General features: G+C 38.5%; 1 protein-coding gene across 1 annotated transcript; it reads left to right on the top strand.

Moving 5' to 3' along the window:
* Positions 1-4,338: 4,338 nt before the first annotated feature.
* LOC123913001 (NDR1/HIN1-like protein 10) lies at positions 4,339-5,136 on the top strand. Its single transcript, XM_045963602.1, has one exon. The coding sequence runs from the start codon at positions 4,398-4,400 to the stop codon at positions 5,037-5,039; it is 642 nt and encodes a 213-aa protein (XP_045819558.1). The 5' UTR covers positions 4,339-4,397; the 3' UTR covers positions 5,040-5,136.
* Positions 5,137-14,705: the final 9,569 nt, after the last annotated feature.

The following is a 14,705-nucleotide window of genomic DNA, read 5'->3' as shown; positions in this document are numbered from 1 at the left end:
TAAGATTTCAAAAAATTATTCATTAGTAAAAAAAAAATCAATGTTGTTTTTACCAAAAAAAAAATAATGTTGTAAAAAAAAACGCAAGTTGAAGAAACTGAAAAAAAAAAAACCAATTGTATAATATAGAAAAAAAACAGTGAATCATTTGAAAAAAAAAAAATCAATTGCGATATCATGAGGCCGTTTGTTATAGTTTATTTTAGAAAAAATTATTTTTTTATAAAAATAATCACTTTTAATTGTTTTGTGTCTGTTTGTTATAGATTTTTAAAATAATCAGAAGATAAAAATAATCACAAAACAACTAAAAATGAGAAGCTACTAAGAGCATCTCTAATAAGGGTATCTAAGAGAGTTTCATAGACTAATGATACGGTACCTTACTTTTTTATCATTGGAGTTCCATAACGTGACACATATGGTATCAAAATTAATGATACCGGTACCTTAAATAAGGTATCGTATCATCAATTTAATGTTATTATTAGCTTCCAAATATGTCAAAATATTACCATTGACATTCAATGACCAGATCTTTCTTTTTTTTTTTTCTTTTACTATAGGAAGGTTTTATTTCTTTGTTGCCTATCATTTCATGAATTTTCATTCAATTTCATTTCTTCAACAACAGTGCATAAAATATTTTTTTTCTTCTTGTAGTTGGATGTTAATTTGATGATATTTCATATTATTCTATATATTACACAATTTTTATTTGTTTTGTTCTCAAGTCATATTTTATTTGTTTTCTATCAAATGGATCCTAATATGAGAGCGTTTCGGACAAGAGAATAATCAAAATTAATTATTATGTTTTTCATTATATATTTCCCGTCATATTTATGCATTTTTCAACTTTTTTTATTTATTGTCATGTATTTCTCATTATATTTAATTATTAATTTATTTATCTACGTATTTATTAAATTAAATAATTTTTATTTTTATTTAGACAAAATAAAAAAATAAATATAGAAGGGACCACTTTTTATTAATGTATGATACTCAAAAAGTGGTATCACCGTTGGAGCAAAATATGTATGAGTTGCATAAATATTACATGACATTGTAGGGACCATTTGTTAGTAATGTATGATACCCAAAGTGAGATCACCATTGAAGATGTTCTAAGAATAGCTTATAAAATAATAAAATTTTTTAGAGGAGAGAGAGAAGAAATGTTAAAAGAAGAAAGTTGTTTGTAATTAAAAAAAATCACTTTTATAAGTTGTATCTCAAAAACTAAGGTGACTACTTCTCTACCCTCACATAAATTGAGGGTATATGCTCTATGCTGACATGACAACAATCAAATTCAGTCACTTGATGTCAGAACTAACCTCCGAACCAGATTAAATTGGTGATGAAAAACCAAAAAAAAAAATTCAGCCATATATGTGTCAAAGTCAAACATAAATAATCTTTTACCAAAAAGTAATTTTGACTACTTTAATTTTTAAATATTTATATTTTAGGTTACTACTTTTCATTAATTATATTTTAGGTTACACATATTCTTATCATTTAATAAAAAAACACTTTTCACAAATCTTATACATTATTTCTTACGGATTCATCTTTTATTTCTCCGTAAGATCAAATTTTTTCGCCGGCGCTTCGCTTTTCGCGCCACTTCACTTGTCGCCATCGCTGCTTCACTTGTGATCCTTGAAGATCGCCGCTTCCTTAGGCTCCGGAATCACTTCTCCATCATCAGCCTCTTCACAATTGTCTTTCAGATTTTTGTTTCGCCTATGTTTGTTCTAGAATCGGTTTATCTAGGTAACACTGATTTATTTTTTATTCTCTTGTATGTTTTAATCACTCTATGTCGATTTAATTCCTTGAAGCAGCGACGACGACAAGTGAAGCAGCAACGACAAGCGAAGCGCCGGCGAAATTTTTTTATCTTACGGAGAAAGAATAGATGATTTTGTAAGAAAAGATGAATAGGATTTGTGAAAAGTGTTTTTTTAGTAAATGATAAGAATATGTGTAACCTAAAATATAATTAATGAAAAGTAGTAACCTAAAATATAATTATTTGAAAATTAAAGTATTCAAAATTACTTTTTAGTAAAAAATTATTTATGTTTGACTTGGACACATATGACTGAATTTAATTGGTGTCATGTTAGCCATAGGAGTCCTACCCTCAATTTATGTGATGGTTAATTAGAAAAATTTTATGGGATGATGGTAATGTACATGTAAGGTTGGTAATGAATCTATTCGAACTCATCTCAGTTTAAGACTTGACAAGAAACTCAATTTATTAGAAGTTCACGAACGTCCCATTAGATTTAAGTCGAGAAATGAATTTAAATCTGAACATTTCAACAAATATTTAAATTTCAAAAATCTAATTACCAGATTTCTCAATTGATTTGAGGTGTCAGAATTAGATGGTTCATCCGATGAGACAAGGTGTCACCTGATTGTGGTTGTAAGCTTCAGGCAAAGTTGGGCTGCAAAAATGTTAGCCATTTAACCCTTAAGTCAGTAACAACTAAATATGGGTGGATTTTAGGGTGAGGGTTCTATTAAGTCTCTCACCGATGTACCGGTACACGCAACTTAACCGTCAGATTAATCGAGTATATATTATCCCATTAGACATTAGCACACTAGATCAAAGGCTTCCTTTCTCCCCCGCAAAACATTCATGAATCTTCAACTGAGATTAAAACCGAAAGAAAAATCACACACACACAAACTAGGATTTTGTTCATGAAAAATTAAGAAATAGGGGAATTTTGTGGAAGTGGAAGAATGAAATGGGTTTTGAGAGATACCCCGGATTTTAACAACTTGCCTCTTCACATATCTCTCTCATGGCTAGAAAATTACCAATTTGAATCTTCACTTTGTAGATTGTGTTTCAATTTCTCATGTCAAGATCTACAAAGCCCTAAAATAATTTCACAATTTAAGTATTTGACAATTTTTTTTTTATTAGATCCACCTTTTTTAATCATAATTTAAGAATGAAATTGAAATTAAGAACGTGGAAAAATTACAGAGGCAAGGTTTTTTGAAACATCCATGTTGTGATTTTTTGAGAAAAATAAAGTTACCCCCTATTATTATAACTTGTGAATTGTGGGAGGTTGTCGTTTTCACTAGATCAAATTTTCTGGGCTGTGTTTTGTGTTGAAGATATTTTCTACATGTTCAAATCCATGATAGTTTGAAAGGAAGATTTTGATCTAGTGTGTTAATGTCTAATGGGATAATATATACTGGATTAATCTAACGGTTAAGTTGAATGGTACACCAGTGAAAGACTTAATAGAGCCCTCACCCTAAAATCCACTTTACGAATATGGGTGTGTATGAATTTGATGAAATATGTGCATCTTTTGTGGGTGATTGCGTATGCGAATATATATGTTAGAGTGGATTTGCATAACAACTTTATAGGCCCCATTAATGCAGGGGTCTCTTATATGTTATAGGTAGTGTAACATAGAGTTGCATGTGCCTTGGATATAACAAGGATATGTTGTCATGGACATAAGATGTATTAGGCCATCAAGCATTGTTGATTTTTAGTCCTGAACAAAATTCATAATGAAATTTCAAATTAATATCTAAAAAGGTAATAGCTATGGTAGACAACTTTTATAAATGGCGGTGCTTAAAATTATTAAAACTTCTTATGGTGGTCGATAATATTCTTTAAAAGTTAAAAATATTTTTTTTTTGTTTTTATGGTAAATCAACGATATATTTAACATCAGCCTCTTCCCTTCCAATTTATTCAATCCCAACAATAATTTTAAAATCAAACATAATACAATTGTGTTGCCTTAACTTGCTGATCAAACAAATTACACACCTGAAATGTCATGCGGTCAATTTTTGTATATATGTTTCTTTTATTAACTTGTACATCTATCAACATCATCCAGAATTGCAACTCATTATTTCCTTTCCATTTGTAAAGACATTCTTTTTTATAGGAGAAGTTTTAATATATTTTATCTAATTTTTTATAGGAGAAATTTTTAATAGAACTAAGAACCGACTAATCTAAGAGGCACTATTCATACTGTCACTACTAGCGGAGGAATGAGAATCCAATTAAAATCAAAATATTATACTTTATAAAGTGACACAAGGATTCATATTATTTGCTAAACTTATCTCTAAAATCAAACCATTGAGTTTTTTTGCTTCATAAATCATAACTCATTACCAAAAGTCAATGACCTTCAATTATCTCCCTAGTATATGTATATTGCAAGGAAATCACCTAGAAAAACAAAAGAAGAACACCATACCCCAAAACTCATCCTCCAACCCTTTAAATACACAACATTAAACCAAAAAAATTCATCAACCACAAAACCTCATCATCACAAAAAAAATTCAAAATCCTCATCATCAATATGTGTTTCAGTTTTCGCTGCTTCGTCTGCCTCTATTGCACAATCTACACGGTTATCTTCTTCTTCGTGGCTTTCACAACCGTCCTCTGGATTGTAATCTCCCCATCCAGTGTTAAATTCCACATAACCGATGCTACTCTCACCGAGTTCAACATTACGAATAACGATACCTTATATTACAATTTCAAAGTCAATGTCACTGCACGAAACCCAAATGATAACATCATAGTCTATTATCGACAAATCACCGCAATTGCTTGGTACAAAGATAACGATTTTGGTTATGTGAGTTTGACACCCTTTGATCAAGGACACAAGAATACAACATTTCTCGGGCCAATTGTGTTTAAAGGGAATCGTACAATCAAACTTGGACATCAACAAATTGAAGAGTATTTTGAAGAGACGCGTCTCGGGATTTATAATGATTTGGCTGTTGATTTCGATGTTCATATTAAAGCTAAATTTGGACGCTTTAAAAGTGGTCGGTTTAATCCACCAATGGTGCAGTGTCGTCGTTTGAGAGTTCCTTTGGTTTCAGCTTCCAATAGTACTCGCTCATTATCATCATTTTCTTTTAGTGAAACAAGATGTAGCAGTGGTTCTTTCTTTACGGATCGTAATGTAAATGCTGGACCTTGATATCTATATAACATTGTGAATTTGTATACTGTTTTTTCATATTACCTCAAATATTCTACAATGTGTATGTGCATATATATAATAATATATAACTTTTGCACAGAATAAAAAAGTTTAGTGTATTACAATTTTATATTTTTATTTTATGAATGTATTACAATTGCTTTATAATTTGTTTGACATCAAGTTTTTAATGTCGTATAATCATTTTACTATTGTGAGGTCTACTCTACCCCTCTTTATAATTTGTAGGTATTTATCCATCAACCAATGAGAAAATTCATTTAATGGACAACAGAAGGAGTATTGACAATGCATTGAGTCATGAGCAGGGACGGATTTAAGGGGTGGCAAGGGTGGGCTTCGGCCCCTCCCTCTCACCCCCAATGGTGTATATATTATATCTTCAAAGTTGTTTTTTTATATATAATTATTATTAATTTGTATGTATACTTATAATGTAAATTAATTCCGATAAATAAATCAGTGTAAAATAATTTTATATCGGTATAATTTGATCTCTATTCATATAAATTACAATTAAATTTTATGTAATATTTATTAGAAATAATGGTCAGCCCCCCGTTCGATTAGTTTCTGGATCCGTCTCTAATCATGAGGGTCATGAAGATCAGCACATTGAATTTTGAGCAACATCCAAGTAGAATTGGACACAAAATCTTAACAAAAATTGAAAATGTTATAGATGTAAGTCATCTCAATTATAAATTTTTTCATTTAATGTGAATTCGACTCTAGTTTCAGTCGGCATGCATGCATATATGCGGAGGTTTGACATTGAGTTGCATTAATTTAATTTCAATTTTGGTGACTATAGATTTACACACGCCGAAATAAGAAATGATAAAGTATTTGCTCAAAGAGAAAATAAGTGGTAATGTACGTGTGTTACAAACTAACCAATCACTTCTCTCAATCTCTAAATACTAGTTTTCAAAGAAAGAGGAATGTTTGACATTGACATGTGCTTTTGAAAAAGTCAAAATCGAAATAATTGGTGTTAATATATAGTACGTATGTACTCTTATATTTGGCAATATTAATTACGTAGGTAATCTTTTGGTGATGTCTTATTTGGTGGTTTGCAAGCTGATGAATGTCTTCTAAGAATTAATTAGAAGATGACCTTTAATAAATAGTGTCTATTTTGGTATTTTTATTAGTGTTCTATTTATATACGACATCTATGTTTTGCAGCTCATCCTTTACATATCTTTGTTTGTCTTTTACAAAGATCTGGTTATTATTAATAGGCTTAAATATATAACGAGTCCCTGCAGTTTCACAAATATTTGGTATTAATCCTGTACTTTTTTTATGGTTTTTGGTCCTTGCAATTTGAGAGCAGTTTGTTTTTAGTCCTTCTGTTACACAACTGTTAAAAAAAATGGAATAAGTTAACGGAGTGCCATATGGCCCAATCAATATAAGCCACGTGGTACAATAAAATTATTCACTTTTAGAATTTTTTATTTTACCATTATTACTTATTTATATTATTATTATTATTATTATTAAAATTTAAAAATAGAAGGCTAAGAAACAAAAAACGCAGAATGATGAAGCTGAACGCTGAAGCAAGAACGGAATATGAAATGGCGTTTGCAAAAGGGGTAAATGGCCAGGGTTTACAAAAATCATTCATAATAGTTTGGTCTTCACATAATCGCGTTTCACAATTGGGATTTCATCACAAATCGCGTTTCACAAATCGTTTGTTTGGCAACTGATTTCGCGGTTAAGAACACTGCTTTAGCGTTTGGTTGAGTTTGGAAAGCTGCTTACGTTAGGAGTTAGGACACAGCTTCGTTGTGGTGGTGTTCATGGTTGTGGTGGTGGTGTTCGTGGTGGTAGTAGTGGTTGTGTGGTTGATGAAGAATATGAAGTTGGATGGTGGTGTGGAAGAAGATGAAGTTTGTTGTTGTTGATGAACAAGAACACAAATTAGCTATTTTGCATTTCCAATGGCTGCTCACGGAGAAGAAACCATAACCTAAACCTTTTTAATGCAATTTTTTTATTTAATTTAATTATTATTTATTTTTGAATTTCAATAATAATATATAAAAGTGAATATTTTTACTGTGCCACGTGGCTTATATTGATTGGGCCACGTGACACTCCGTTAACTTATTTCTTTTTTTTTAAACGGTTGTGTAACAGAAGGACTAAAAACAAACTGCTCTCAAATTGCAAGGACCAAAAGCTAACAAAAAAAAGTACAGGGACTAATACCAAATATTTGTGAAACTGTAGGGACTCATTACATATTTAAGCCTTATTAATAATATATTTGTCGTTCAAAAAAAGTTTAATATATTTGCCAAGTTCAAAAAAAAGTTTAAGCAATGGAGGAATAGAAAAAAAAATATTTGGCCGCTCATACTAGGTTTCAATAGAGGCTTGGGATTGATGAGTGAGTTAACAAATTTATAATATGGATCATGCACGGTGAATGTACGAATTTATTTTAGGAAAATACTTGATCTTAACTGTTGATCAGAACAGGTAGAAGGCCAGCTGGAAGTCCGTTGAGCAGGTGGTAGGCAGCAATCCGAGCAGATGGTCCACGGAGGGGGGGGTTGTACCTGCAGGTGCTCCGATGCCAAAGTCAGACAAGGAATAGGGAGCAAAAGAGATACTAGAGAGAAGTTAGAGAGAGAGAGTAATTGTGATAATGAATAGTGTTCTACCTTGCTCTCCCTTGAGGGAGAGTATTTATAGCCCCCAGCTCTGGGCCAAAGGTCCTCTTAATGGGCTGGACTAGCCAAGGCCCATTAAGAGGGACTGCCAAGATATTACCCTTAGATAGTGGGTAGAGTAGTAATTTTACCCTATCTTGGTTGAGAGGTTGTGCCATGCTGACATGGAGGTGATTGGGCAAGCCATGTGGACTTGGTGAGGGTCTAGGTGGACTAGCATTAGTCTAGTCCAGAACAGGAGCCCCCCAAGTCGTTGCTCCTAGGCATAGGAGTGATGACTTTAGACGTGTGCCCAAGTGCAGAAGGAAATCTCCTTGCAACCTCTCTTGAACAAAAGTGGACGAGGAAGTTGCTCGTCAAAGCCTTGCTCGTAGCAAGCATCTGCAATGTTTTGCTCGAAGTGGTTTTTCGAGGATATTTAGTATTCTGCTCGTATCTACTGCGAGGAGATAACTACGAGAGGGACTCGTTGCTCGTATCTATGACGAAGAGATAATTTATAAGAAGGAATTGTTGCTCGTTGCTATGACGAAGAAGTTAGCAACGAGGAGATTTTCTGTAAAGCGCAGCCTTTTGCTTGAGGGATTGCTCGAGTGAAATTCGAGCATCCTTTTTCGTTGGGGATGTGAAAGGGTGCATTTACTGCTTTGATTTTTACGAGGGAGTGTAAGGACCATTGGATCAAAGCGTCTCTTCACTTTCCTGGCTTGATCTATATAATAGAGGAGAATGAATTTCATTTTTACTCTTCACTCTCTCTCTTCAATTGTGAATCTCTCTGAAGTTCCAACTTACTAGTCAAATCGTTCTTCAGATTTTCTTCATATTCAAGGTAATTCTTTCAAATTTTGTTCTTTAGATCCATTTTTTGTTGTTCCTGCCCAGCTTTGGGCGTTTTTACATGAAGAATGTATGAATTTATGAACATTAAGATGAATGTGCCGGGCACCATATGAATTTAGTGCCGAGGAGCTTTCCTCCCCTTTAAAACTTTAGGTTAGACGACTAGTGACGGGGAGCCTATCTCCCCGTTTCAAACTTTGGATAGTTTATTAAGTGACGGGGAGCCTATCTCCCCGTTTCAAACTTTGGATAGTTTATTAAGTGACGGGGAGCCTATCTCCCGCTTTTTTTTTTAACTTGGAGAATTTTGCTGAGAATTTGTTGTTTAAATTTCATGCCGGGGAGCTTACCTCCCCGTCCTCAATTTAAGATTTCTCATGAAATTCGTTGTTTAATTTTCATGCCGGGGAGCTTACCTCCCCGTCTTTAACTTAGAAGTTTTGAGGAAATTTCGTTATACAACCTTAGTGCCGGGGAGCTTATCTCCCCGTTTTTGCCTGCCTTACCCTCCTCGGTTTGCTTTTGATTGCCATTTGAAAAGGGCTTTGGTCGGGGACAGCGTCCTCGTCCTATCTTGCGCCCTTTCACTTGAATTGCGGTGAAAGGGTGGATTTGGTCATCGAATTCACTTTGTTTTTTACTGCATTTCAGGTTTTAAAATGTCAGAATCCGAGGAGGTTGTGGAAGCGCAGGGTGCAGAGAAGTATATGTTGGTCGACTGTATAACTGATCCTGCACTGGATTGGGTTGCTCCTGAACCCCGGGGAATAGCTTCGGCGCTTACTCCCAAGGATCCTAGATTATATACTACGGTCGAGCAGAGGAGAGCGAACGAGCCCCAACACTGGTCGATCCGTTTACCCGGGGAGGATGAACGGGTGTGCTCGTCTTTTGACGGGCATGATTTCGCTATGTATGAGTTCGTCTTCAAGGAGATGAGGCTTAGGCTGCCGTTCAGCCCTTTTGCGGCCAGTGTTCTTAAAGCCTTGCAAGTGGCTCCGTCTCAGCTGCACCCGAACTCTTGGTCATTTATAATGGCGTTCGAGCACCTCTGCGTATATAAAGGTGTTCGTCCCAGCCTTCCCCTCTTTTTTAGGATCTTCAAGATTCAGCGCAAGCCGATGAAGGAAGTAGGACGAGCACCTCGTCAAAATTGGGTTTCGTTGAAGCATCACGAGGATGTTAAACTTTTTAAAATGTTTGTGGATTCCGTTAAGGATTTTAAAGAGAGGTATTATGTCGTCCGGCCAGAGTCTTCATCTGCCCGGGAGAGTTTATTGGAGCTAGAGGAAGATAGAGACGAGCAAGGTGTTGCTCGTAAGGATGCCAGCGGGCAAGTTATAGTTCGGGCAGTTCCTAAGTTCCCGTTAAGCTGGTCGTATACCCACTTCCAGAAGGAGCCTAAGGAATACACAACCGGGGACGCAGATTTGTCCCCCGAGGACATGACTGCCTTCGAGAGCTTGAAGGCCTTTGTGGCCGGTTTTACTCCAGGGGTCTGGACGACTCGTAAGGGAGTTACAATAAGGGATGAACACGGGGAGCCGAAGGCCTCTCCTCGTTTTATTAATACTAGGACCCTCCTTAAGTGTAAAAATGCCGGGGAGGTTAAACTGTGCTTGGGTATTGTTTCCTTTCTTTTTAACTTAGAAAAATTTCTGTTATTATTGTATGTATTCCTCGTCTTTTACTAACCTGCTCGTCATTTGTTTGCAGACAAAATGGAAACTATTGCCGAGCGCATGTTGAAGGCCAAGCAGGATGAGAAGGCGAGCAGGTCTGGCCGGGGAAAAAAGAAAATTGTTGCCAGAGCTTCCCAGGATGTGAGGCCGGGGACCCCTTCCGTGCAGGTTATTGGGACCTCGGTGGGTGGTTCGGGCACCCCTACCTCAGCTCCCCGGCCTCCTCCAGCTAAGAGGACAAGAGAAGAAGATCCCCCGGTTGAGGAGACGGGTATGGGAGGATGCAGCAAGTTTCCAGTTTCCCGGTGCTATACGGTGGAAAATTTTTTTGAAAAATATCCTCCTGAAGTCTTTGATGCCGAGCGGTCAGCAATTCTTGACCAAGAACCAGAGGTCCGTAAGCAGCAGCATGCTCGTGACATGGCTGCTATGGTGCGAATGATCTCGAGCTCCCTTGTCCTTGGTGACGAGCGGGAGTCTCTACTCGAGCAGCTCAACATTGCCCAGACCAGGTACGAGCGGGCCAAAAGTCGGATCAACCGGCTTAAGATTGATGTGGATGACCTCAAGGAGAAGCAAAAACGCTGGGGTGACCAGCTGGATGAGCACCGTAAAAGGAGAGAGGAGTTGGAAGCTGCTCGGGCTGAGATTGAAAGGCTCACTGCTGCTATGGCGCCGGGCGAGAACGAGCACAAGGCTGCCGAGGGCTTGACCACCCGAGCAGACTTGGTCAAGGTGATTGCTCAGCTGTCCCATGACTTTGTAGAGGGCACTGAGTACGCTTTTGAGAATGCCGTGCAGCAAATCAAGTGCCTTAATCCAGACGTGGAATTGGTGACCCGGGGAATGCATGTGAACGGGCAGGTCAAGGACGGGCAGATTGTTATCCCGGCTGGTCTGGCCGACTCTGATGAAGAGGAGGATGATGTTGAAGTGGCGTTTGAGGAGGGTCATGAAGACGAGCAAGGCGACGGGCACGAGCTGGAAGATAGGTGCGAGGAGTAGATGTCCCCGGCCTTTCTATTGTAATTTATTTTGTCTCTTTGAATTTTTGGGGCCTTTGAGCCATGGTTTGTAATTTTGGAACAAGTGGGCTTTTGTCCCCGTTTGATTTTTATGACAATTCCGGGCAGGTGCCCGTTTTATTTATCTATGCTTGTTTATAACTGCTCGTCTATACCTGCTCGCATGTATGTTTCCTCATTCTTTAACTTAGAAAATTTTACGAAATTTTGTTCTTTAAAATTTCAACCGGGGAGCCTCCCCGTCTAATACTTAGAAAATTTTTGATGAAATTTTGTTTAAAATTTCAACCGGGGAGCCTCCCCGTCTAATAATTTAGAAAATTTTTGATGAAATTTTGTTGTTAAAATTTCAACCGGGGAGGTCTGGTCCCTACCTTTAACTTAGCCAAATTTTATGCTAATTTCTTGCTCAAAATCTGAGACGGGGAGCTTGTCCCCATTTTTAACTTAACGAAATTTGTTGTTTAAACTTCGTGCCGGGGAGCTTACCTCCCCGTTATTGAGGTGCTCGTCTGGGCATGCTGGTATGCTCATTCGAGCAAGTTGGTGTGCTAAGTTTTGCCTGTTTATTTTTTATGCCTATTTTGTATGCTTATCATATTTTTGCATTTATGAATGTTGCGCTCGTTGTTATTTTGCCAGGGAGGTTTCCCCTGCTTGATACTGAGCATGTTTTATTGAGGGTAGTCTCCTCTGTTTTGACTTAAACAGTTTAGGGAACTGTATAAGCACTTAGAGTTGTTTCTAAGTTACGCGAATATAAGCACGCTAGTGTACCTTTCTTCGCAACCTGAACCTCCCATTGCGAGCTGGGTGCTAGGTCGTGGCACAGGAACGATGGGCTCGTTTCAAGAGTTATCCTCGTCTAGCAGGAGTTCCATTTCCCTTATGGTGAATTAGTTCCCCTGCTATGGTTTTAGATGAGCACGTGTGCCATGGTGCCCTCCGTTGTTTAAGGTGCTCGATTCGTTGTGTCCTGAAGTGCGAGCAGCCTTTTTTGGTGTGGCAATAACTTAGCTGTAATACTGTTTCAATTTCTGAGCGTTCCAAGGTCGAGGAAGTTTCTTTCCTCGAAGGTCCTCGAGATAGTATGCACCATGAGTCTGCATTGCGTCTTAGGACGAGGCTGCCCACTTCGAATTCTCTTTTGATGACTTTGGTGTCATGCCGGGCAGCTATTTTCTGCTTCAGGGTGGCCTCCTTTAAGGAAGCTCCTGTTCGAATTTCTTCGACGAGGTCAAGCTCCTCTCGAAGTGCTTCGTCATTCTGTTCCTCGTCTAGAGGTTGCTCAGTCCGACGAGATGGTTCCCCAATCTCTACGGGGATAACTGCCTCCGTTCCATATACCATTCGGAAGGGGGTCTCTCCAGTTGTGGAGTGTGGGGTTGTTCGATAGGCCCAGAGTACATTGTCAAGCTCTTCGACCCATTTCTTTTTGTTTTGGTCAAGTCTTCTTCGTAACCCTCTTAGGATTACTCTGTTGGCTGCTTCAGCTTGCCCGTTGGTTTGGGGGTGCTCGACCGATGTGAAGTGCTGCTTGGTGCCCAGGGCAACAAGGAATGCTTGAAAATCTTTGTCTGTAAACTGTGTTCCGTTGTCTGTGACTACCACCTGTGGTATTCCGAATCTAGCTAGCACATTTCTTTTGAAGAAGCGCAGGATTCTGAGCGACGTTATGTCGGAGAGGGGTTCGGCTTCCACCCACTTTGTGAAGTAGTCCACTACTACTATTAAGTAACGATTTTGATAAATTCCTTTGGTAAAAGGACCAAGTAAGTCCATGCCCCACCAGGCGAAGGGCCAGGGGGAAGACAAAGACTTTAGTTCTCGAGGGGGAGCTAAGTGCATATCCCCATGCCTTTGGCATTTGTCACATTTTCTTACGTGGTCTTTGGCGTTCTGTTGCATAGTAGGCCAATAGTACCCTGCTCGTAGAGCTTTCCTGGCAAGTGACCTTCCTCGCAGGTGTTGGGCGTTAATGCCCTCATGGACTTCGCGCAGGATGTAATCTGCTGTGTCCTCGTCCACACATTTTAGGAGAGGAATGGAGAATCCTCTCCTGTATAATTTTCCATCAAGGATGACATAGGAGCAGGCTCTTCGTCTGACTATAGCTGCTTGTTTCTGGTCGTCAGGGAGAGTTCCGTGCTCGAGGAAGTTGTATACTGGAGTCATCCAACAGTCTTTGTCGCCAATGACGTTTATGTCCACAACCTTGCTTGGTTTTTCTATGCTTGGACGATGGAGTATCTCTTGGATGACAGATTTGTTTCCGCCCTTCCTTTTTGTGCTTGCCAGCTTGGACAGGATATCTGCCCTTTTGTTATGCTCGCGGGGAACATGTAATATTTCAACAGAGTTGAACTTTGTGATCTTTTCCTTTACTAGCACTAGGTATTCAGAGAGGTTATCATTTTTGGTCTGATACTCTCCTAGCACCTGCGAGGCGACTAGTTGTGAATCTGTGTAGATTTTTATCTCCTTGGCTTGAACGTCCTCGGCCAAACGTAGTCCAGCGAGGAATGCTTCATATTCTGCTTGGTTGTTTGAAGTTGGGAAGGATAGTGCTAGGGACACCTCGATTAGTAAGCCATTCTCATTTTCAAGAATGATGCCTGCACCTGCTCCTGTGGCGCTTGATGCTCCGTCCACAAAGATTGTCCATTTATCTGCTCCGTCCACTGTAGGGGAGGAGCTCGTCATCTCTGCGACGAAGTCAGCTAGGACTTGGGCTTTTAGAGCTTTTCTGCTCTCGTAACGAATGTCGAATTCTGAGAGTTCGAGGGACCATTTGAGCATCCTGCCCGCCATATCTGGTCGGCCAAGCAAAGATTTGATTGGTTGGTCTGTTCGGACCACAATTGTATGAGCCAAGAAATAATGTCTTAGTCTCCTCGCAGCATAAACTAGTGCAAGGGCTATTTTTTCAATTTGTTGGTATCTTAGTTCAGGACCTTGCAAGGCTTTGCTTGTAAAGTATACTGGTTTCTGCCCTTCGTTTGTCTCACGAATAAGAGCTGCACTTACAGCCTCTGAGGCGACGGAAAGGTACAGGTATAATACCTCCTCGTCATTTGGTCGTGAGAGGACAGGTGGCTCTGATAATGCCTTTTTCAGATGTTGGAGAGCTTGCTCGCATTCATCTGTCCATTCGAAGACTGCTTCTTTCTTTAGTAGTTTGAAAAAGGGAAGTGCATGCTGTGCTGATTTGGATACAAATCTGGAAAGCGATGTTAGCATTCCATTAAGAGTTTGTATGGACTTCTTATCGCTCGGAGTGGGGAGCTCGGCAAAAGCTCTGCACTTGTCAGGGTTGGCTTCAATTCCTCGCTCGGTTAGGTAAAACCCCAGGAATTTTCCTGCTCGGACCCCGAAGGTGCACTTTTCTGGATT

This window comes from Trifolium pratense, linkage group LG3 (assembly GCF_020283565.1).
Source record: "Trifolium pratense cultivar HEN17-A07 linkage group LG3, ARS_RC_1.1, whole genome shotgun sequence".
In the NCBI taxonomy this organism is placed as follows: domain Eukaryota; kingdom Viridiplantae; phylum Streptophyta; class Magnoliopsida; order Fabales; family Fabaceae; genus Trifolium; species Trifolium pratense.
Note: the sequence above shows the minus strand (reverse complement) of the source record. Positions and strands in the feature narration are given on the sequence as shown.

Bases quoted from the DNA above. Each gene is read 5' to 3' on its own strand.
- LOC123913001 (XM_045963602.1), top strand. From the start codon at position 4,398: ATGTGTTTCAGTTTTCGCTGCTTCGTCTGCCTCTATTGCACAATCTAC.